The sequence below is a fragment of the Pleurodeles waltl genome, chromosome 10, assembly GCF_031143425.1.
Source record: "Pleurodeles waltl isolate 20211129_DDA chromosome 10, aPleWal1.hap1.20221129, whole genome shotgun sequence".
Taxonomy (NCBI): Eukaryota; Metazoa; Chordata; class Amphibia; order Caudata; family Salamandridae; genus Pleurodeles; species Pleurodeles waltl.
The window spans coordinates 56,411,254-56,436,254 of record NC_090449.1 but is presented as its reverse complement, the minus strand read 5'-3'; the positions used below and the strand labels follow the sequence as shown (position 1 = coordinate 56,436,254).

General features: G+C 44.1%; 1 protein-coding gene across 2 annotated transcripts in view; it reads right to left on the bottom strand.

Annotated features, from left to right (window-relative positions):
* The window catches only part of ARAF (A-Raf proto-oncogene, serine/threonine kinase), a 163,826-nt gene that overhangs the window by 68,524 nt on the left and 70,301 nt on the right, over positions 1–25,001 (bottom strand). The window contains exons 3-10 of one of the 2 annotated variants that reach the window (XM_069209648.1): positions 16,500–16,606; positions 14,956–15,058; positions 12,473–12,630; positions 11,953–12,033; positions 8,944–9,079; positions 5,988–6,015; positions 5,778–5,902; positions 5,428–5,630 (exon numbers count right to left, since the gene is read on the bottom strand). In XM_069209648.1, coding sequence (XP_069065749.1) covers positions 5,428–5,630; positions 5,778–5,902; positions 5,988–6,015; positions 8,944–9,079; positions 11,953–12,033; positions 12,473–12,630; positions 14,956–15,058; positions 16,500–16,606 — 941 coding nt within the window. The remainder of the gene's footprint in view (positions 1–5,427; positions 5,631–5,777; positions 5,903–5,987; positions 6,016–8,943; positions 9,080–11,952; positions 12,034–12,472; positions 12,631–14,955; positions 15,059–16,499; positions 16,607–25,001) is intronic. The other variant, XM_069209647.1, reaches the window with a different exon arrangement.

Genomic DNA, 25,001 nt, shown 5'->3' with positions numbered 1-25,001 from the left:
TTTTCTGTGACCTTGCCCCCCCCAGCACACTATGACCTAAAGGGGACCCCCAAGATACATTTTACTGCATACAGGTAGTTGCAGGAGTAAGTCATTATTGAGTAAAAGTGCATTGGTGTATTTTACTTACCCCACTGTGAATTATAACTCTGGAACAGTACTTACCTACTTTGAACATTATCTGGTGTTGATACATAATATAAAAGCATTGTATTTTTCTAAAGTTGGTCCTGAGGTTCTTATTGAGTGTGTCTCATTTATTGACTCTGTGTTCAACAAATGCTTAGCACCACCCTCTTTTAAGCCTAAACTGCTCGCTCCACACTACCACAAAAGAGAGCATTTAGGGTTATTCCTTAAAACCTCTATCTACCATAAGGGTCACCTGAACTATCTGCCTAGTGTACCCCTACATTAGTACACTCAATAGATAACCGGCTTCCTACAATGAAGAGCTGGTTGTGAAACCGGATCTCTTTGGGGCGGTCGATATAATAGCCTATCACACTCCTGTGGTCAATTGTGTGTAACAACTTCTTCTCTTTGATTTAATGGGTGTGGCAGGTAAAAGGTTTGAAGGATAATGGATTGCCCCAGATTGAAATGGGTCACCACCTTGCAGAGGAAAGATGCTTTAGTTAGGAGGATAGACACAAAATGCCTACAACTCACTGGCATGTCTCGCTGAAGTAAAGGCAACCAGAGAACCATTCTGAAGAGCATATAAAAGCAACCAGTAGTTGCAGAGGGGCTCAAGCAGTATCACCCAAAAAAGAAAAAAAAAAAAAAAAAAAAAAATTCCCGAAAAAAGCCACCTAATTCAGATCCCATTGGGGCACGACAAAAACTTTGGAAGAAACATATTGATTGGTCCCTTCTGGATTCTAATCACTGGAGGTGACTTAATGAGGGGTGGCTGATTTGGGAGGAACAGAAACAAGGACAACGCTGCAATGTACCCCTTGACGACTCTCACCATTCAACCCTGCTGTGCCAGCAGTAGCACAAACTGGAGGATCTCACGGACAATCCTTCAAGGGATCTACATGCTGTTCAGCATACCAAGTGACAAATATATTCTATGTCCTGGAATGGACCGATTTCCTTGAGAGGGGACAAGCAGAAAGGATTGTGTCAGCCACCTATGGTGGCAGCTGGAAAGAGCTCAGGCGTCGCTGCAGAATCTACAGACTTAAAGGTGTAGGCTCTTAAGGTTGGAGTGCAGAACCTGCATCTCCGACAGGAAGGAGTCTGCCATGCTAGTCACCATGCACGCCCCATCAAAAGGTAGTGGCAGAAGTGAATCTGTGTGTGGACCGTCAGGGCACAAACATGTTTTGTCCTCACATACACATTAGCAACCCTTGTTTGTTGTGCTGCAGGCACCATACCGAATTCATGCATACAGCCATAGCACACTGTCACTGTTTGCCACTGTAGTAGGGGACATAGGGAGAGCTGCAGGAGGTCTGCACACCACAGCCTTCTCTGATATTCTCAAGTGATGAGAATGACTTGACCCAGGCTTGGTGGATCTTTATCAGAACCTGGGGAATCCGGATATGGAGAAAATGTGTAGTGAGGTGGAAAATGTAACTTAAACTACTATGTGCCCCCATGGCTCCTGGCAACGGTTACTGAAGGACACAGAACATTTGGCAATGGGCATTGTAGAGAGCAACAAAGAGGTTCACCTGAAGCATCCCCCTAAGATTTAACTCTGGATGGAGAACCTGCACAAGGTCAGCAAGATTACACTAAATGGGGTTGACAGCCCTGGTGTAAGGAGAGCCAGCTGGATGGTTGGTAACTATGCACATTCCAGGCTGATGAAGGCAGGTCCAGAGTCTCCATGCTTCCATATACAGAAGATGAGACCACAGTTCTTTCTGTTTGTTGTCTGTCAATATCTGGATGGATGGCTGTGAAGGGAGGGAAAGGAGGAATGCCTTGTGCATCAGTCAAATTGCCCTCAGTTGGAGCAGGTTGATGTGAAGCAACTGCTCCTCCGGAGACCAAAAGTGTCTTGTCTGCAGTTGCCCCCGATGAGCCCACCAGCCAAGGGTTTATGTATCTGTCACTACAGTGGTCACGGCTGGAAGGGAATAGAATGACATTCTTTGAATCAGGTTCTCCTCTGTCCACTGCAGTGTCCTTGGTGATCCAAATAGTGTCCACCAAATCACCCACATACGAGAATCGCAGCATATGGAGGAACATCTAGCGAGCCCTCATTGGCCAAAGTGCATACATGCATGTGCTTGACCTAGACGATACAGACAGCAGCAGACTAGCAGGAGTAAAACCGTTGGGAGTAGAACTCAAATTCTAGTCTAAACATCAGAAATAGCTCTTCAATGTCATAGAACCTCTTTGGAGGAGGGAAGGCTCTGAGCTATGTCGTATTCAACATTGCCCTGATGAACTGGATGGGGCCGACAGGCGGCTAGGTAAGACTTTTGCACGCTGACGGAATATCACAAATCAAACAGCAGGGATACTGTTGCCTGCAAGTCCTGTGACACCAACAGTGGTGAATCAGCCTTGATCAGACAGTTGTAGAGATACAGGAATTCAGGGATCCCTGAACCCCTGAGATGGACATCAACGAGTACCATCAGTTTTATAAAGACTCGAGATGACTAGGTCAACGGAAGGACAGCACACTGGGTGTGTGTAGACCCTACTCACTACTAGCGCATGTACTTCCAGGGTAACTGTAGGATCGGAATGTGGATACACATGTCCTTCAAATTGAGGGACCCAACCCACTCTGAGCCTGGGACAGCGTTTTGAACTTCTCCTTGCACAAGTAAAGGATCAGAAGGCTTTGGTCTAGGTCGGAATAAAATCACTGTCCTTCTTGGGAACCAGGAAGTATCAAGGGTAGCACTGTTGCTCCATATCCTGCTCAGGCACCAGCTTCACAACTCATTTTGAAGTTAAGCTGCCACCTCCACATGTAGTATCCACATATGGTTCTCCGACAGAAGGGACAGTTGGGGTTGAAAATTAGGAGTGGGGCAGGGCTACAGGAAGGGTAGAATGTACTTCAATTCTACAATTTAACAGATGCAGTGGTCTAGTAGTATGGCTCCTGAATTCTGCGACACCAGTCCTCCAATAGGCCTCACATATAAGGGAGGTGGCGGTGGGGAGGAGGAGGATGGCTGAGTCTGGCGGCTCATTCCCTTGCCTCTACCCCTACACTGATGTATTCAAAGATTCTATTGTTGTTCGGTGGTCTGTGCAGGCCGGTGCAGCCTGATCTGGAACACCTTAGAGAAGCCCCAAAACCTCAAACTGGCAGAAGTTCTTCGCGGGGGATTGAAGCCACAAGACCCATTGTGATTGCCTTCCCCGCCCTAAAGTGCTTGAAGGCTGCATCTGCCGTGACTCCAAACAGAGTAGCCTGGACATCCACAAGGAAACTGTAGACCGCAGCTAGGTGCGATAGTGAAGGGATCATAGCCCTGGCCATAGAATATAATGTGGCAAGACCCACTTTCACATCATAACCATTGTAGATGACTTGGCAAAATGATACTTTTAAAAGAAGTTTGGGAACATTCTTTGCCGCCATATTCCACACGGCTTTGGAACAGAAGGTAAGAATGCAGGTGGTGATGAGTGAACGCAATGCTAAGCTTCTCCCTGAGAATACTTTCTTACCCACCACTTTCACTTTTTTTGGCAGGTGGGTAGGAAAGGGCACCGGACTGAGTTTTGTAGAGGAAGAAGGTAAGACCGAGCAGCACATGATGGAATAAAAGAAAAGATGGGTCCTCCGATGCTGGCCTATAACATCTAGTGCCACTGTTCTGTTCAACGCCAAGGCTGTGGTTAATTTCCCCATGCATCCTTCCGCTGCCTTCTTAAAGATCACATGGAAGCAGGTCTATCAATATCTAGTAATGAATCTAGCCCACTAGCATTCTAAAATTCTAGATAGTAGTGGCTGAGTCAAGAGGTTGTGAGTGGTGGAAAGGGTAGGGTCATGTTGTTATCTGTGACCTGATGCTCTTCAAAAAAGCAGGGGATCTGAGTCTGTAACAAATATTTATTGCATGGTGTGCTAGTAACATTGATAGGCATTGGCACAATCATCCTTACATTTCTCCTCCTCTATTCATTCCTGAGCCTCCCTCCTGGACAGAAGTGCCTTGACTATGGACAGCAGAAAATTGTGAGGAGGCGTAGGTGGTGGTGGGAGTGACACTGGGGGTCAGTCTCTAGATCAGCAAAGGAGCAAGAAGATCCAGCAAAGGTCATGGCAATGATGCACAACTGGATGGTGCCAAGGAACATCCCAATAAAATAAAAGGGACACAGGAGGAGGAAGAATTTTCACCAGTTCTGTCTAAGGCGAAGATGGAGTGAGGAATAGAGGAGCATGGTGGTGACTTATGCTTCAACCACAATTGCCTCATTGATTCTGCTGTTGCCCATAGAGGTGCCCAACAATGAGGAGCTGCTGCATCGCCACAGAAGCCACAACTACTGAAAAGGAGCATTTTTTTAAACAGCCTCAGAGACTGCATCTGAAGAAGATAAATGCACACATACATCAGCCTGGAGGCAATGGATTCTGGAAAGCCAGCCAAGAGCACTGTTCAAACTCAGCAGTCCAGGGATGCACAATAAACAGTCCTCTCTCACAGACAGTTTAGTCTGGGGGTGATAATTTACAGACTGCCCTGGCCCATATGGGGGGCAGAGGGGGAGAGAAAAAGGAGCGAGAGGGAGCGAGAGAAACGGGGAGAGTGAGAGAAAGGGAGAGAAGGAGAGAAAGAGAGAGGGACCGACTTCAAAGGGAGAACACAACCCTGTACCTGAACCAACTTTGGCATAGTGTGTACTGTCTTGTTTTACTGTATGAGTAAAATACTTTCTTTTAACTACACAATAAGCACTGGGCTGGGGACTGTGCGTGTTGGTTTATGGTTGAATTCTGAGCTCTTGCCCCTTACACAACCTCTCTGAAAAGGCATTAGCGGCTTACCATTGCTGTGCAGGGAGTCAAGTGTAGAAAAGGTGAACGTGTCCCAGGTATGGAGCTTTAGTACCAAGGACCCCAGGACACTAATGGCAAATAACCTCAACTTCCAGAGTTGAGCCCAGTAGGCCCGATCTTAATTCTGCCCCCTTCATGGGGTCTGACACTCATGCTTCTCTTTTTGCTGCTTGGCTGGAATGGCTGTCACTTTCGCTTCCAGAAAGGGCTTTCCTGGCGTTTAAAAGAATTGGTGTGGGAGGAACAGAGAATAAGGTTTGAGAGTTATGTAAGATTTTTGGTTGACAGTAAAGCTTTTTTAAAGGGAATCAATGAGACTCATAATACACACTTGTAAATGGACATAGGTATACGCTGATGGTCAAGGGCTGGACTGTGTGGTGGTTCATTCTGAAAGTCAGTCCCAGAATTACCTCAAAACTTGCATCTCATTTTTGAAGGCTTGGATCTGCTCTGCTGTGGGATTGGTGACCTTCAGAATCTTCACTGCCACGTCCCCATGCCACTTTCCTTTGAAGACTGTGCCAAAGGAGCCAGTGCCGATTCTCTTTTTCACTTCAACTTCATTGCTATTCACCTCCCAGTAGTAACCTGAATCCCGATATCCAAGTGGTTTCTGTGTGGGGGGTTGCAGACAAAAATTAACTTGACAAACTGATCCCAATAACACAGGGTGAAATAGCAGGCATGTGCACAGGCTCACATGTGTATCTGACACTCTTGCGCAAAACAATGTGCTTAGAGTGTTGAACACCACACTTACCACTTTTTTGTCGGCTGAGGAAGAAGGTTTGCGATCCGAAGGAGATTTGGGATGTGGTGACTTCCTCCCGGGGGAGACTACGTTAGAGCTGCCCGGGGACACTCTTGGCGCACTGTCACCTTCTGCTATTGGAAAGATAGACAAAATTCTAATCAACTAGTGTGGCAGAGAGAGAATGACCTGCTAGTAGAGGAAGAAGGGTCTACTTACGGGAAGCTGCTTGGGCACTCAATGCCAGCTGCAAAAGAGAGCAAATCGTACAGGAGTTAGCTCAATAAACAACAAGGGTACAGTTTTCACCAATGTTTATGTCGTAGACTAATAAAATATCACTGTGCAGTTCCTACTAGGCTATACTTTGCACAAAAAGAAACTGTAACCATTTGAAATACCTTTTAAAATGGTGGTAATAAGGTCAATGCACCCTAAAAAAACTGGACAAGAATTGAAAACTTAGTTAATTATACAGAAGTAGAGTCCTTAGTTAATGTGATCTGTCTGGGCATTCATAATTGACAGGATTACAGAGATGCTGATTCTTATTGCCTTTTTAACTGCAAACTAAGGCAGCAATATCAGAGTGCTTTACAAAAAGCTTAGAAGAGATTCAAGCATGCAACATGAAATACCACCAAGAAGGGTTGGGGGTAAATCAACCTTGGGAAACAAAGACAAACGTACTGAGTTTACTTCTTGGAAATAATAGTCTCAAAAGATGCACTAGGGCCATCCACTTTAACATCAGGAAGCTCTGTTTAAATTTAGCAGAGTTCCAGGGTCTCGGCAATTGTCCGGCGAATGCTTGATTTTCATGTTTTCGGTATCGTTTATCTTGGGGATATCAAAAAAGAGGGAGGTATTGCCCCTGCCAAAGAGAGAGTATTTCACAATCATCGAGCTAACCTGGAGGTTATGACAGCAGGTCCAATACAACCATACTATATGCGCTACAGTTAATAATGAATTACATTTTAGCTTCCAGCAGGAGCCAAGATACATTTAACAATAACGGAGTTGATGGCATTCTCTATAAGATTGGAGCTGCTTCAGGCACAATCCATTTCATTGTAGCTAGGTACGTTTCAGGTACACCAGTCTGAATCGTGTTGCCTTCTTTGAATGTCACGAGCAGTGTGCCAGCTATGGGTAGAATACAAGTTACAGTATTCCTATCTCAACATAGCTGGACCTACCCATGATTTGGATATTAATAGAATTCCTGGGCAGGTGCAAGAGAAGGGAGGATCATTCATATTTAAGAGGAAGCCTCACATACACAATAGTGTCATGCTTCATCATTGACAACCTCTCCCCACCCTAGTAGGACAATGCCAGCAGAGTCATGGCTATAGTTATATAGTCTTTGTCTCAATGTGACAGAGTTAAAATGATCCTTGCTAGGCCTCTTTGAAAGGATGAGCTGTAGTGCATTTGTGTGGGACTCGCAAAGGTCAGGCTAAAGCAAGATCTACAGGTCTGATGCACCTTCAACACAGAGGTGTCGACTGGAGTTATTTCATCTGCAAACTAATGGAATTCATAGCTCGTAGTAGTTAAAGGTAGCCATTTTAGATTAATCTAGAGGAAGCCTAAAGTGTTTGGTTGGAAGCAGGAAGGGTTGAAAATAGAGGGTACACAATTTGAAGACATTAATTTTAGGCAAACAGACAAAGGAAGATGGGAGGTTTTCCAAACGACATTGTAACAAAAGCTGTTCAATCGCAGGTGTATAAAAGGAACAAGCACTGGAAGCAATATATAAATACGGCAGAGAAGCTGTGACACCAAAGTGTTCAGATCAATTCTGCAGGCATCAATAAAGCTACATCCAACCCACTGCAATTTGCAAGCTATGAATGCCTGTGTAGTGTGGCTAATTATTTTAAATAGGTGTGGTTGATAACTCACCATAGATGCCTGTTCATAGAGAAATAACTGGTTTCTCTTGAAAGGCATCTCATGCACTTACAAAACACAGAGTCCTGGGTAGAAATATGAAAGCCTCAACAAAAGAAAAGAATAAAAAGCAAGGCCAAGCTTTCAAAATCAATTGTATATCATTTATACTTGTCAGTTGATTAGATGCCTTCTGCTTTCTGATATCACAATCCAAGTTTCCAGACTGCCCGGGTGCTCAAAATGTCCAAAATGGGGTCTTCACAACTTCCAGTTCTAGCGCGTTTTCCTTTCTTCTTATACGCGTTACAAAATGATTTTGCAACTGTGTGTACCAGAGTCAATTTACATTTCTGATACTCATTTGGGGTCAATAGAAACTCATGAAACGCAGCTGCTTTAGACTGTGGTCATGGGGCATACCAATAACATGGCAACAGTACAAAGCCTTTAGTGCAAGTGGCTCAATTTAGGATCAATCAGACTCCCTGGGACTGAAACTGAAAGTTATTAATGGGACTCTTATATTTATAATTACAGTGGATTGGGCCTCTGTTCGGATATTAAATAGATATGTGTCATAAATGCACACCTCAGACATCAGATACAAAGTGTAAGGTGTGAGTAACATAAACTACACATTTTGAGGGAGCAACTTTCATGCAAAGCTCATGGCAAATGACATTAGGTAGGAGATCTCAGAGTCGTTTTAGGCCAAGCAGTTTTAGTGAAACTTTTTAAAATCAAGTTAGCCCCCAAGAAAGATGTTTTTTACAATGACAAAGGAGTGGGAAAGCATACTGATCAGAAATATTAGTTACGTGTCAACAATAATACTCTAGTTCTCTTACAATCAGAGTGTCACAATGAAGGAAAGTATTCAGAGTTCATGAACTAAAACAGACTTCTCACTAGAACAGATATAGAAAAGAAAATGCATTCCTTTATCTATTTAATTCACCAGCATATGGAAAGCATTTACTCAAAGATGATGATTTACACTTAAAATCTACCCAGGCCTATGTATGTCTTCCTGTTTTAGTACTTTTCATAACAGCACAAAATCTACTTACTGTTGGAAGGAGGGGATGTTCATCTAGAAGCTAAGACATTTTCTACTATCACCCTGAATTTAAACTATTATTGCTGATTAACGACCAAGCTATACATTCCAAGAAAGTTATTAAAGCGTTTAATGACAGCTTCAAGCAGACAGGAGAGGGTGGATTTCTTCAAACCAAGATGAGCGCATGAGACACATTATATTTACCTCTATCATGCTATTATCCACTGGTGTTGTAGTGCTAATCATATGCACATTGGGGGTGGAGGTGGAGCGGTGTCGCTGCAGGGGTTGGCCCTCACTGGGAAAGGTGAAAGCAGCTGCGTTCCTATGCAAGCGGGGACTGAAAAGCAAAAGGAGAGAAGTCGGTGAGCAGGTAGCAGCGCTGCCACCAAAGTCCAGATCACAGAATACAACCAAATGATGCTTCTGTCAAAGGTATACGATGAAGCACCATGAAGCTTTTAATCGTCCTGGTCATTTAATTGTATGTTATTGACATGGGTTGGACTGCATATTATTCTAAATAGTTTGCCAATACTACACATCACATTTTGTCTCAGCAAAAAATGTACACTGTCACCATGCATCTGTGCCTGTAGTAAGGATGCTGCAATACTGGGCTTGCCCTCTCAAAGTTGGCACCAGTGACTGTGCATGAATGCAAATGCCACCACTGGCAGAAGGTAGACAGATGAAGATCTGTTTTACAAGATGCAATCGAAGAATTGTATTCATATATATTTAGAGCAGGCTCAGGCTGACATATTTCGTAGTTCTAGCTTTAGCAACAATATATATATATATATATAAGAAAGGTGATGACATAAAACACAACTGACTTTCTGAAAACAGGGTGAGTAAGTATATTCAAAGTTACCAGATGCAAGACAGTAGTTTAAATATTGATTCACACAAACACCAGCCATGGTAAAAGTAACAGCCGACAAATTCAGAAGTCCACAGTGGTAGATACACATTATTAATGTAGGTATGCTGTTGTGGAAATATTACCACAAAGAGGATCATCAATGGAGTCAGATCTATGAGAAAGGATGGAGGTGGCAGAATGGGGAGACCTACTGTTAAAGCTGCGATATTTCTGGAAAGCTGCAACCTAATCAGCTTTTCCTGACAGTGCTTTCGACCTATATGATCAGATGTAACTGTAAAAATGAGTAAGTATTACTTTATTTGTTTCAATTCATTAATAAAATGTTACAAAGATGATATGGCACATAATATACAGGTAAAAAACCTGTCACTCTTAAAAGATTATGGGCAATATATTATGGATCATAAAATATATAATTATCACTATGACACATGGTCAATAAAATGCAATTCATATATGTAGTGTAGCTTGTCGGCCAAACTCGGGCTCTATCAGATGGAACTTGTGCTTGTGGATCTTTCCAGCAGCCAACAGGAAGCACAAAGTCAGTAAAGAGCAGAGTGCTGATGGTAAATCATAGTCTGTGCTTGTGGCTGCCGACAAGGGGCACAGGGATACTAAAGGACAAAAGTGTTGGCAGTGTCAAACAAGATCATAAGTAACCAACGGGACCTAACATACAGGACCTCTGCGTGTGACACTTACAGCCAGCGGGCAGGGAGGGAAGAGTCACAAAGGTGCAAAGTGCCATTTGTAGAAGCGTAGAATGTGCTTTTGGGTCTTACAGGCTGCCAGCAGGGGGCACAGGGCCACTAAAGTGCAAAGTGCTACTTGTAAAAACATGGTTGTTACTTTATGTTTGCTTACACAGGCAAAGTCCTAGGTTCAACTATTACTTTACTGAGTAGTAAAGCCCTTCAGGTTTGCACCATATGCTAAAGTGTAAGGTGCTGACTGTTCCTCAGAATGTGAATTTGCTGGGTCCCCCTGGGCACACAGAGTTGCGAAGTGCCAGTTGTAGAAGCGTAGACTGTGCTTTTGCGTTTTACAGACAGCTAGCAGAGGGCACTGGGCCACTAAATTACAATGGGCTAGTTGTCGCAACATGTTAACTTTAAAAAAAAAAAAAATGATATTCGGTTGATGGACAAGATCTCGGTTTCAATTATGATATGGATGCGTAATAAGCCCTTCTGGTTTGAACCATATGCTGAAGTGTAAGGTGCTGATAGTGTTTATAATGTCAGTTTGCTGAGACCAACTGGATTCAAAGGTGTATTAGCTGGGCTGTTGACGTTTATCCGTGCCCAAGTGATTCAGCAGCTTTTGAGGCAAGTCAATAAATTGGGCAAATCTTGCCAGCTTAGCTGTGAACGTGTTGCAGTAAATGAAAGCAGATATCTATATGGCAGTGTAATATAACATCTGATCATGTATCACTCTGAAAATGCCTGCATTTTTTGACCAGAGGTTGCTTTCAGTCTTAGCTTGAACTAAAACTCTACCAATCACAAGTTAGATATTACCGTGACAGTGATAAATCCGAGCAATGATACGAAACCTGATGAGACATTGCCAGGACAGTGTTTTACAATATCTGAGTAGGCTAGAGAGACTGAGTAATGTAAATAATATGCATTTTCATTACTGTGTGTAGTGATGAACCTGAGCTGATGCTTCTCCTTTGCAAGGACTGTGAAGCAATATTTTGCTCCCCAGCTTCTAACAAATAGAATATTTCTCACATACTGAAACAGTTAAGTAGCCAATCTATGTCATCCTGAAAAGTTAAACTTCATTTATAGGCATACTGTTTTTCCAAAAACAAAAATCTCTTTTTGGCATTGTGGCAAAATTGAGCTTTTTCTTGCTTCAGATTGTGGAAGCAGATTGTGAAACTGATCTGCAATTTTTTGGATCCACAGGTTAAGACTGTAAATAGTGGTCTGAATTTCAGAAGTGCTATGGGATTCCATTAACTACCAAGATCAGATAGCAGCCCTAACAAAAAAAAAAAATCCTCTGACCACATCTTTATATACCCTTTGGGGAAAAAAAGGCTTACAAGCTAGGGAACAAAAAAAAAAGAATAGTATCTGCAAAAAGCACTTCTAGAAGTCAGATTTCACCATTTTAGCAGTGAGATCTACACTGTATGGGAGACCAATATAAAAAAGGCAGATTTTACTTGTCTTCTGTCTTGGCCGGGAATAAAAATCAGCTTCCATGGCAAGTCAAAAATCTTTGATTCAAACTCTACACCTGGCCATACTTTTTTTCATAAGGAAAATCTGTATTTCCCCCTGTTCGCCATTACTCACCTATCAGGCTGTGGGGTGTAGGGCCCAGAAAGCGGGTGGTCTGGAAAACCTGAAATTTCTGTGACAGCAGAGGAGTAGGATCTGAAATGCAGGAAATAAAAATATTGTGGTTATGACCTGTGTAAGTATATCAGAAGTTATCAATTTCAAAGGAGGGTGTGTAAGTATTTTATGAGCAGCGTGATATACAGTGCTAGTGTGTGGCTAAAATATATTCTAGGGACAAGGCTGGAAACACTCACTTTTCTACATAAATATAAAAATGATAAATTCCACAGTGGTTGAGGTGAAAATCCTCTAGAAAGTATGGTTAGTTAGTGACCTACATGCTCAAACTGCAGACCTAACTAAGCATCACTGCATAATGTTTTTCTGCTAGGTCTGCTTCAAAGACAGTATGGTCTTCAATAAACTGCACTCCTGGGAAAGGAAACTATTTACGATGAAGGGACTCTGGCATAGGAGAAGATTTTGGGCAATGTCATATGTATGCAAGGGAGGCTGTGGGTGTCTAACTCACGGCGGTTTGTGTAGCTTGGTTGTGTCTACACAGGCAGTCGGCACCTTGCTGCTGCAGTGCTGGTGGAATTTGTAGCCGCAGGTCTGGCAACGAAAGCCGTGAAAGAGGAACTTGAGGCAGAAATCGCAGAAGGCCATGTTGAAGTATGTTTTGCGCACCTGTAGAGGGTTGAGAAAGAGGCACAATGTAGAGTGAAGTGAGGGGATTCACGAGGACAAAAGAGAAGCTGTAGTGGAAAATTTAAGACTACTGTAAAAAAGACATGTAGACTAATTTTGATGGATGGAAATCACATGAAAGACAAAGGGCATCAATTAGCGGTTGGCAGGCTGGTAGATAAGCCACTGGGCTAACAAGGAACCCATCCGACCTGATCTGAATATGACTGAATATATATATATATTGTTTTCAGTAAAAAAAAAAAAAAAAAAAAAAAAAAAGGTTACAGGGATGTTATAGTTAGGTTTAGATTTTACGCATCCGAAACCATAGTAATTCAGCAGATATAGATATCTCAAGTAACCATAACTCGTGCCCTAAGGTAACTAAAACTTGTGCCCCACCATGCACGGTTTTCTCATCAATAATTTAACAACAAATTATGCAGTGATATTATCAATGATGTCAGAGAAGATGTCATGTGTGATGTAATATGTAGGGTAATCAGCAGTGCATGGTGACGGCATAAGTTACTTCAAATAACTACAACGATAACTGCTGAATTTTTTGGTTTTGTGTTTGTAAAAACCTGAACCTAACTATAATGTCCCTGCAAACTTTGATTTTTTTTTTTGTGAATTCCTATTTTTTAAAATTCTATTTCCTTAATATCAATGTCACTGTAATCTTTGTTTTTTCAGTGAATTTCTACGGATTTTTGACGCTATGTCCTAACTATAAAGGCCCTGTAACCTTTGTTTTTTTTCCATGAATATCTATGGTTTTTAAAAACGTAAAGTAATAATTACCATTTGTTAATCCAACCCCCCTTCACGCACGGCTGGCCAATGACCTCCATGCAGCCAACCACATGTTGTGCAAAGCTTTGGCTGTGCGCGGAGAGTGGGGTGGTCACAGGTCCTGGCCAACCCCATGCTGTGGGTGTGTGAGTGAGTGAGTGAGTGAGTGAGTGAGAGAGAGAGAGAGAGAGAGAGAGAGTGTGCGTGCACACGTGTGTAAAAGAGAGTGATTGTGTGGTCTGTGCGTGGTTGTGTGGGTGTATAAGTGTGTGTGTGTGAGTGAGTGTGAATGGGTGCGTGAGTGGCTGTTTCGATCTTTGAGTGGGTGTTTTTGTAGGTCTGTGAGTGAACAGAAAAGCAATGTCTCTGAAAAACTGGGAGCTTTCTCACAGCACATTGGGGACCACCCATTCTTTGGTTGCTGTCTTTAAACTGTAGAAATGTAATCAATCCTTTTGAGTCACAGCAATTGTGGGCCCTGTGGTGGAAGGTTCACAGGTCAAGGATTTCCCATGGCAGATACAGCCGAGCCTCTGCTCTCAAAATGAAGCTGCTTCCCCACATTGAGATTCGGAAATTGGGAATCCTACCAATTTTTGGTGAGAATATGGTCACCGCCATATTCTAAATGTCTCCCTGCATCTTTGCGGAACAGCATGACATTGCGTCGAGTATAGTCTAATCTAGTTCTTAGGTAAGAATGTGCACTTTCTAAAGGATTCGCTTTCATTGTTTTAGTAGTGTGTTGTATGGTTTCTTTTTTGCCTGTAGCTATGTTTAATATTCTTAACATTAAAAACGATTTTCTATTTCAGATCAACATTCACTTGGAGAACTATGATTTCTACAGGTACCTTTCCTGAGACGCCAAATGTTTCCATGTATGGCAAGGTGGGACATGAAACGTTCTAATCCTAACAATGTAACGCTACAAAAAGTAACAGTCACTGGCATACATGAAATAAAAGTTACAGAAATGAGAGAAGTTAGAAATAGCCATCCATTAATCTGGATGTAACTAGCATGGTCTTTTATTAGAGTCTGAGTGAATCATCCACAATCAGTTTTGTCATGATAAAACAGACAAAGAGAGGTCCCCGAACATTCCACTAGAAAGACTGTTAATTGGAAGACTTGTCATATCCTTGATGTCATGATGCTGTAGGGCCATGCAGACAGCAAAGGGCAGTATAGGAAACGCTTAGCGTCAAAAAACAGGTGCTGCATAATATAGCATTTGGGCAAGGTTAACATTCATTCAGCCCTGTCATGGTACAAAACCTGCACAGAGTAGTGGTGGAAAGGATGAGAAAGGGATTATAGCAGATGATTAAATACCTGAAGAAAATGTATCACATGTAAGAGACTTTCATTTCTTCCACTCAGCTATGTAGTTGTGTACAGACAGAATTTAGCTTTAAGCTATAAAATGAGGAAAGAGTTACTGGGGATAAATTGACAAGCTAACAACAGTGATGACTTAGACTATGTTTCACCAATAATCTGAGACTGCCTGGGACTTACAAAGTTGTGCATTGAAAGTGGTACATCGTCCAACACCTCCACAAGAAGCTCCTCCCCTGCAAGTGGGCTGATGTCCGTCTCCCAATCCGTTAGAGCCTTGCGCCTACAAAAGAGATCAGAAGTGAAAATGACTGTGAAACAATAGTGGAAACTACTGGGACACGATTTAAAAAATATCCACCAGCCCGACTAGATGTACTATAGAGTACTGCAGGACTGGTATCCAAACTGAGATATACCAACGCACCCTCAGCCCTGACCTTCTCTGCACTTACAAAACAGTACTGAGAAAAGAAAAGTGAGCACGGCTAACACACACAATCCATGACAAGATTTTCAAAGACAGAGGGTCACATTTACTGTTGCATGGATTTGCAACGTCCTAATTGCAACTTTTTGCAACACGCAATTAGGAAGTCGCAAAATGAGATATACAACAGAGTCTGAGACACTATTTGTGATTCCCAAATGTGTTGCAAGGGATCTGCCTAATTAATATTCATGAGGTAGGAGGCAATTTGCGACCCATTGGGAATGGCCGGCACTCGCAGAGATGGTGGCCTGTTGGGATCAGCAGACAAGCATGCATGTGACTGCTTTTTAATAAAGTTTTTTTTTTTTTTTTTTTTTTTTTTTTTAAGGCAGCCCAATTTCTTTAAAGGAGAACGAGATGCATTTCAAACAAAATGATAACCTTTTGTTTTTATTTTTAACAGTAGGCAGTGGTCCTTGGGGCCACTGCCTGCTCTGAAACAATGTTGGCACCCCCATCGAAAAAGAGGGTCCCTTAGGGACCTCTTCCTGTTTGCGAATGTCTTACCACCAATTTGAAATTGGTAGTAATCTGCGAATGTTTTGTGACTACATTCCGGTCGCAAAACATTCATACATGGATCTGTGAGTTGCTATGAGGAAGAGATGCGGTTTACACGCCCCTTCCTAATACCGGATCAGAAACTGTATTTTGCGAGCCAGTAATAAGTTACTGACTTGCAAAATAGGGTTAGTACATGTCAGAAGGCCATTTAGCGGTTGCAAATGACCCAATTCACCGTTTGCAACTGCTAAATCCTTTCGTACATGTGGCCCCGGGACCCACACAGAACTCTACCAATGGACATCAATCGATATTTCAAGTCTCCTTTTGTTCAAAAAGCAAAACCCAGATATAGAATGCTTATGTATGTGAATTTTGACACGCAGGAACCTCTGATATTCTAAGTTAGGATCCGACTCATCTTTCAGAATTTCTGATATTGTGGTACTTTTATTCCACACATAGCTTAGGAAACACATCTAATTGATGAACTGATTCTTACTTGTATGATAGCTATAAACAATGTTTCCAGAAAAGGTGAATTTGTACCATCAGAAGCCATTCCCCTTCCAGGACTAAGGATAAGACCAAGGTGTGAATGTGTCTAGTGTGACCGATACATATATATATACACACAAGACACAGCTGCCCCTCTTTGTGACAGCGACTGATAAAACCGCTGTGCTTTGCAAGTCTTTTCCTTTAGCGGCCAAGTTGGACTACTCACCCTTCAATGAGCCTGTAGACCGCACAGCAACCCTGGTTCAATCCTCTGACCTTCAGTGCCTTGTCCAGCGCCTCGTAAACACTCATCCCTGGTCGGACGATATTCACCTGGTATAAAACAGAGAACAGGAGTTAGAACGTACTCGTAATTGCACTTGGCAACAATGATTAACAACGATGAAAATGGGAAAGAGCAGCAAATCCAGCTTCGCAGATAAGGGTCCTAAGGAACCTACAGTCCCTGCGAAAGAAGACCAAATTAAACAGGAAAACAGGTTCAACATATAAACTAGGACAAAATAAATGAATTGAATACATTAACTAGACAGACAAACATACAGGGAAGGAGATTAACTAAGGAAAACAGTGAAACACACAGAATAGAATTGTGCAAAGTGCTCTTAGATAAAGGACAATTTTAGACAGATACCAACAGTCACAGTAACTCTAGTGTCCAGGGACAGATGATTGAAACCGACAGGCAAAGGCTCACCAAAAACAAGGAAACAAGAAGCTTTGGACACAGCGCTAGAGCGCTTTACATTCTGCCACTGTACCCATACACACCAGTGTTAAAACTTTTATTTGGAAAACACCAACATCACTCATGGGATGTTAAAAGTTTGCCTCATCGACTACCTTCTTACCTTTCTTCAAGGGAATACAAACTAAAATCCTTAATGCAGGCTACAACATACTTGAATATAATGCCCAGATGCTTAAAACCATGAAAAGGGTAGAATAAACACTTATATACAGACTATGCGTAATGCACATATTAAACTGATTGGGAAACAGTGCTCTAAATGCTGCCAAGTCCTACTTACTGACTAAGAAAACCCTGAAGTTACCCTCTTATGAATGGCCATCATCCATGTGCCCCTACCTTCACTCAAAGAGGCTACTGCCAAGCTGGGAGTCCTGTGTGGTTCTAGGACCGCTCAATGCAGGAGATTCCCCTTCACAAGCCCTGAGCCAGTGAGTTTCACCCAGTGAGCTTTCCCTTGCAGTTCTTTTCCTCCTCCTTATGCCGCCTACCTTTTTCTATTTGCCTCGCTTCCGCCAGAACTATTCTGGTATTGGCAGTTTCATCAGTGGGGTAATTGGGAATGGTCATGAACCAGAAAGGAGGATGTAATAAGCTTCTGTGGTCTCCAATGTCTTTGGATGTGTTTTTATTTATTTTTTACAAGGGGGTGGATAATGTGGGACCCTGTGCTCCCGTTCCTTTCTAGGTCTTGTTGTACCCAAGACCTTTTTTTGTTTTTGATAAAAATATATATACTGTACATACTCACATACAGGGGTGTTTTAAGCCTTTCCACTCCATCCATTAACCCACTGTAGAATCACTCACATTTTGATTGCACTCACCACAGCATACATCAATGGACACAACACGCAGACCACACAGCTATTCTCTCACTGCCAGGTTGGGTAATGCAGCAAAACAATTCAGACAGACACAGTAGAGAAGAGTGTAGGAGTCTTTCAAATTTGTACATACATTATATGGGGGTATATGAGAGTGTTTGAATGTTTTCACTCACACAGTCGAAGCAAAGAACTTACAGTACAACCTTACAATTTGCCAGTTATATAGACTATAATCAGTCTCTTCATGTGTTCTGGCAAAAGCTTAACCCTTCGTCCCTTATTGCTCAGCAAACGAAAGGGGTGAGGTAGGGACCAAAATAAAATGTTGACGTGTGGCAGACATTGCCGTCTTTGTCTGTCTAACCTTTGCTACTGTTTTGTGTGTGCAGCACCTGAAGGCCCAGGCTTGTCACCCAAATCTCTACTAGGCCCTGCCTACTAGGGTTCTTGGCAAGATTTCCCCTGGGCTCAAGTAGGAGTTCTCTGCCTTCTCCAACTACGAGAAGTCTACTGGGCCGCAGCAGAAGACGGCACTGGGAAGATGCCAGTGTCCAGACTTCATCATTACAAGTAATTGGCAACAGGGAGAGAGAAAGAGAGACACAATGGGCATGGTCTGACCACCACTGCCATATGACCACATTATAAGGTGTGGTTATAAATGAAAATAGGAATTGAAAAAAACAAATGGGTCCGACTTTGTCAATCATGGAATGTGTTTTTATTCATTTGTTTATTTTTTGAAAATGAACACAATATGGAAAGACAGCAATAGGGCATGCCGATCGGCTTTGCTGATTGTAAAGAAATGGCTCCCAGTTGCAGTTACCCCCCACTTTTTGCCTGATACTGATGCTGACTTGACTGAGAAGTGTGCTGGGACCCTGCTAACCAGGCCCCAGCACCAGTGTTCTTTCACCTAAAAGGTACCATTATATCCACAATTGGCACAACCCTGGCACCCAGGTAAGTCCCTTGTAACTGGTACCCCTGGTACCAAGGGCCCAGATGCCAGGGAAGGTCTCTAAGGGCTGCAGCATGTCTTATGCCACCCTAGGGACCCCTCACTCAGCACAGATACACTGCTTGCCAGCTTGTGTGTGCTGGTGGGGAGAAAATGACTAAATCGACATGGAACTCCCCTCAGGGTGCCATGCCAACCTCCCACTGCCTGTGGCATAGGTAAGTCACCCCTCTAGTAGGCCTTACAGCCCTAAGGCAGGGTGCACTATACCACAGGTGAGGGCATAGGTGCATGAGCACTATGCCCCTACGGTGTCTAAGCAAAACCTTAAACATTGTAAGTGCAGGGTAGCCATAAGAGTATATGGGCTGGGTGTCTGTCAAAAACGAACTCCACAGCTCCATAATGGCTACACTGAATACTGGGAAGTTTGGTATCAAACTTCTCAGAATAATAAACCCACACTGATGCCAGTGTTGGATTTATTAAAAAATGCACACAGAGTGCATCTTAGAGATGCACCCTGTATTTTAACCAATTGTTCAGTGCAGGACTGACTGGTCTGTGCCAGCCTGCTGCTGAGAGACGAGTTTCTGACCCCATGCGGCGAGAGCCTTTGTGCTCTCTGAGGACAGAAACAAAGCCTGCTCTGGGTGGAGGTGCTTCACACCTCCCTCCTGCAGGAACTGTAACACCTAGCAGTGAGCTTCAAAGGCTCAAGCTTCGTGTTACAATGCCCCAGGGCACTCCAGCTAGTGGAGATGCCCGCCCCCTGGACACAGCCCCCACTTTTGGCAGCAAGTCCAGGAGAGATAATGAGAAAAACAAGGAGGAGTCACTGGCCAGTCAGGACAGCCCCTAAGGTGTCCTGAGCTGAGGTGACTCTGACTTTTAGAAATCCTCCATCTTGTAGAAAGAGGATTCCCCCAATAGGAATAGGGATGTGCCCCCCTCCCCTCAGGGAGGAGGCACAAAGAGGGTGTACCCACCCTCAAGGACAGTAGCCATTGGCTACTGCCCTGCCAGACCTAAACACACCCCTAAATTCAGTATTTAAGGGCTCCCCAGAACCTAGGAAATCAGATTCCTGCAACTTAAAGAAGAAGAGGACTGCTGAGCTGAAAAACCCTGCAGAGAAGAAGAAGACACCAACTGCTTTGGCCCCAGCCCTACCGGCCTGTCTCCCTCCTTCAGAAGAAAACTGCTCCAGCGACGCTTTCCCTGGGACCAGCGACCTCTGAATCCTCAGAGGACTGCCCTGCTTCCAAAAGACCAAGAAACTCCCGAGAACAGCGGCCCTGTTCAACAAAGACTGCAACTTTGTTTCCAGAGGAGCAGATTTAAAGACCCCTGCAATCCCCGCAAGAAGCGTGAGACTTGCAACACTGCACCCGGCGACCCCGACTCAACTGGTGGAGAACCAACACTTCAGGGAGGACCCTCCGGCGACTCCGAGACTGTGAGTAACCAAAGTTGTCCCCCCTGAGCCCCCACAGCGACGCCTGCAGAGGGAATCCCGAGGCTCCCCCTGACCGCGACTGTCTGACTCTAAAATCCCGACGGCTGGAAAAGACCCTGCACCCGCAGCCCCCAGCACCTGAAGGATCGGAACTCCAGTGCAGGAGTGACCCCCAGGAGGCCCTCTCCCTTGCCCAGGTGGTGGCTACCCCGAGGTGCCCCCCCCTTGCCTGTCTGTATCGCTGAAGAGACCCCTTGGTCTCTCATTGACTCCTATTGAAAACCAGACGCGTGTTTGCACACTGCACCCGGCCGCCCCAGTGCCGCGGAGGGTGTACTTTTTGTGTGAGCTTGTGTCCCCCCCCCCCCCCCCGGTGCCCTACAAAACCCCCCTGGTCTGCCCTCCAAAGACGCGGGTACTTACCTGCTGGCAGACTGGAACCGGGGCACCCCCTTCTCCATTGAAGCCTATGTGTTTTGGGCACCACTTTGAACTCTGCATCTGACCGGCCCTGAGCTGCTGGTGTGGTGACTTTGGGGTGGCTCTGAACCCCCAACGGTGGGCTACCTTGGACCCCAATTTGAACCCCGTAGGTGGTTTACTTACCTGCAAGAACTAACAATAACTTACCTCCCCTAGGAACTGTGAAAATTGCACTGTGTCCACTTTTGAAATAGCTATATGTGTTTTATGTAAAAAGTATATATGCTATTGTGATTATTCAAAGTTCCTAAAGTACTTACCTGCAATACCTTTCAAATGAGATATTACATGTAGAATTTGAACCTGTGGTTCTTAAAATAAACTAAGAAAATATATTTTTCAATACAAAAACCTATTGGCCTTGAATTGTCTCAGAGTGTGTGTTCCTCATTTATTGCCTGTGTGTATGTACAACAAATGCTTAACACTACTCCTTTGAAAAGCCTACTGCTCGACAACACTACCACAAAATAGAGCATTAGTATTATCTCTTTTTGCCACTATCTTACCTCTAAGGGGAACCCTTGGACTCTGTGCATACTATTCCTTACTTTGAAATAGTGCATACAGAGCCAACTTCCTACATTGGTGGATCAGCGGTGGGTTACAAGACTTTGCATTTGCTGGACTACTCAGCCAATACCTGATCACACGACAAATTCCAAAAATTGTCATTAGAAATTGATTTTTGCAATTTGAACTATTTTTCTAAATTCTTAAACGTCCTGCTAGGGCCTTGTGTTAGTCCCTGTTTAGCATTTCTTTTAGAGTTTAAAAGTTTTGTGAAAGTTTGAATTAGATTCTAGAACTAGTTTTAGATTCTTAAAAAGTATTCCAACTTTTAGAAGCATAGGGCCAGATGTAGGAAACAGTTTGCGACTCGCAAACGGCAAAAATGGCCGTTTGCGAGTCGCAAACCGGAGTTTCCTATGCAGAAATGCATTTTGCGAGTCGGAACCGACTCGCAAAATGCATTTCCGACTCGCAAATAGGAAGGGGTGTTCCCTTCCTATTTGCGAGTCTGAGTGGTATGCAATACCATTTGCGACCGCGTACGCAGTCGCAAATCGTATCGCAGTTACCATCCACTTCAAGTGGATGGTAACCCACTCGCAAATTGGAAGGGGTCCCCATGGGACCCCTTCCACTTTGTGAATGGACCCAAAAATATTTTTTCAGGGAAAAAATACCGAAACTAAAGGTTTCGTTTTTTTTTTTAAGTGCAGCTCGTTTTCCTTTGAGGAAAACGGGCTACACTTAAAAAAAAAAAAAAACTGCTTTATTGAAAGCAGTCACGAACATGGAGGTCTGCTGACTACAGCAGGCCTCCATGTTTGCGAGTGCCTATACTCGCTATGGGGCCGCAATTTGCGACCCACCTCTTGAATATTCATGAGGTGGGTCATTGCGACCCCATAGCGAGTCGCAGTCGGTGTCTGAGACACCGTACTGCATTGCAAATTGAGACTTGCAATTTGCGAGTCGGATGGACTCGCAAATTGCAAGTCGCAATTTGCAATATTGCTACATCTGGCCCATAATGTCTAGTGCAGAGATGAATGTGGAGGAACTCGACCTCACACCTTACCTCCATCTTAAGATGAGGGAGCTAAGGTCACTCTGCAAAATAAAGAAAATTACAATGGGCTCCAGACCTTCCAAACTACAGCTCCAGGAGCTTTTGGCAGACTTTGAAAAAGCCAACCCCTCTGAGGATGGCAACACAGAGGATGAAGATAGTGACTTGGAGGAGAATTCCCCCCCTCCAGTCCTACTTAGGGAGAACAGGGCCACTCAAGCCCTGTCTCCAAATATACTAGTCAGAGATGCTGTTTCCCTCACAGGAGGGACCAGCACCTCTGAAATCACTGAGGATAACTCCAGTGAAGAGGACATCCAGTTAGCCAGGATGGCCAAAAGATTGGCTTTGGAAAAACAGATCCTAGCCATAGAAAAGGAAAGACAAGAGATGGGCCTAGGTCCCATCAATGGTGGCAGCAACATAAATAGGGTCAGAGATTCTCCTGACATGTTGAAAATCCCTAAAGGGATTGTAACTAAATATGAAGATGGTGATGACATCACCAAATGGTTCACAGCTTTTGAGAGGGCTTGTGTAACCAGAAAAGTAAACAGATCTCACTGGGGTGCTCTCCTTTGGGAAATGTTCACAGGAAAGTGTAGGGACAGACTCCTCACACTCTCTGGAAAAGATGCAGAATCTTATGACCTCATGAAGGGTACCCTGATTGAGGGCTTTGGATTCTCCACTGAGGAGTATAGAATTAGATTCAGGGGGGCTCAAAAATCCTCGAGCCAGACCTGGGTTGATTTTGTAGACTACTCAGTGAAAACACTGGATGGTTGGGTAACTGGAAATGAAGTGCATGACTATGTTGGGCTTTATAATTTGTTTATGAAAGAACACATTTTAAGTAACTGCTTCAATGAAAAGTTGGATCAGTATCTGGTAGACCTAGGTCCAATTTCTCCCCAAGAATTGGGAAAGAAGGCAGACCACTGGGTCAAGACTAGGGTAACCAAAACTTCCACTGTGGGTGACCAAAAGAAAGGGGTTACAAAGCCTCCCCAGGAGAAAGTGGGTGACACTAGAAACAAAGAAAAAGAGTCCTCTGTAGGCCCCCAAAAACCAGAACAGGTGAGTGGGCCCCAAGACACAACCCAAAACAAAGGTGGGTACCAGGGTAAGAACTGGGATGCCACTAAGGCATGGTGCCATAACTGTAGACAGACAGGGCACCACACCAAGGAAACTTCCTGTCCCAAAAACAAACCCCCTAGCAAAATCCCAGGGGTAACCAGTGTAGCCATTGGGGATGACTCCTCAGATGAGGAGGTCTTCATAGCCTTCAACTGGAAAAGGGGCCCAACAGGTGAGTTGGAAATTCCAGAGGGAAGTAGACACTTCCACCACCTACTGGTGAATGGAATCCCAGCCACTGCCCTGAGAGACACTTGTGCCAGTCACACTATTGTGCATGACAGGCTGGTGTTCTCAAACCAGTACATCCCAGGTGAGACTGCCAGAGTAAGAGTTAGCCCAGACAGGGTCACTGATAGGCCTGTGGCTTTTGTGCCCATAGAAGCGGGTGGGACATTTAGCTGGAGAAGGGTGGTAGTCAGTACAGACCTCCCCCTTGATTGTCTCCTTGGAAATGACTACCCAGAGGTTAGTCAGAGCCCAAGAGAGGAACTGGTCCAGTGCCAGTCCTCTCCCAAGGATTCTGGAGGTGCTACCCCTGCAGTAACTGCAAGTAGGCCCCAGAAGAAAAACAAAAGAAAACAGAGTAGGAAAGGTGGACAACCTTTAGCCAAGGTTCCAGCAAGCCAGGGAGATTCTGCTCCAGTAGGGGAGAACTCCAAAAGTGGCTCTGATAAAGTCCCACCTGACCCACAAGAAGTCCTGGCTAGTCAGGCAACTGTTAAACCTGAGTGGGTGGCTCCTCAGCTAACAGAAGAAAGAGTGGAAGAAGGGTGTTTACTACAAGATGTGGTAACCCCCCACTCTAATACAGCAGACAGGCACCCTGAACCCAAAGAAGCCTGTAACTTAGCCCCTTCCCTTGTAGGTAAAGAGCTAAAGGTGTGGTTATGAGCACTGACAGCTGTCAGTGGCCTCTGCTGGGTGTTAGCCTTTATGGCTGCACTATCCTTGGCATGGTGGTCTGAACCCTTGCCAAATAGCAAGTTAGGCCCCCTGACCCTGTTGGTCATGGTGGGGTTACTCCAACTCTGGGTAACCTCTTTGGGTAAGGTAGGGGTGACCCTGGCTAAGATAAGATTAGCAGAGGTGGATACCTCTAACCCCAAAATAGAGAGAATGGGTGAAGACCCTAAAAGCACAGACAAGAGGCAGTTCAGATTAGGTCCTATTACTGTGGAAGTGAGTCAGTTCCCCAGAGGGAATGACCTGAACAGGAGGATGTAAGGCAGAGTAGGCCCTGCAACAAACCAGCCTATTTCCTCTACTCTTCCTCGCCTGACAGACTAGTAAGACTCTCCCAGCTTTGGCAGAGTCTCCTGGCCTGTGGGCTGGGGGGGCTTGTTTAAACAAATGGCTCCCTGTTGCAGTTACCCCCCACTTTTTGCCTGATACTGATGCTGACTTGACTGAGAAGTGTGCTGGGACCCTGCTAACCAGGCCCCAGCACCAGTGTTCTTTCACCTAAAATGTACCATTATCTCCACAATTGGCACAA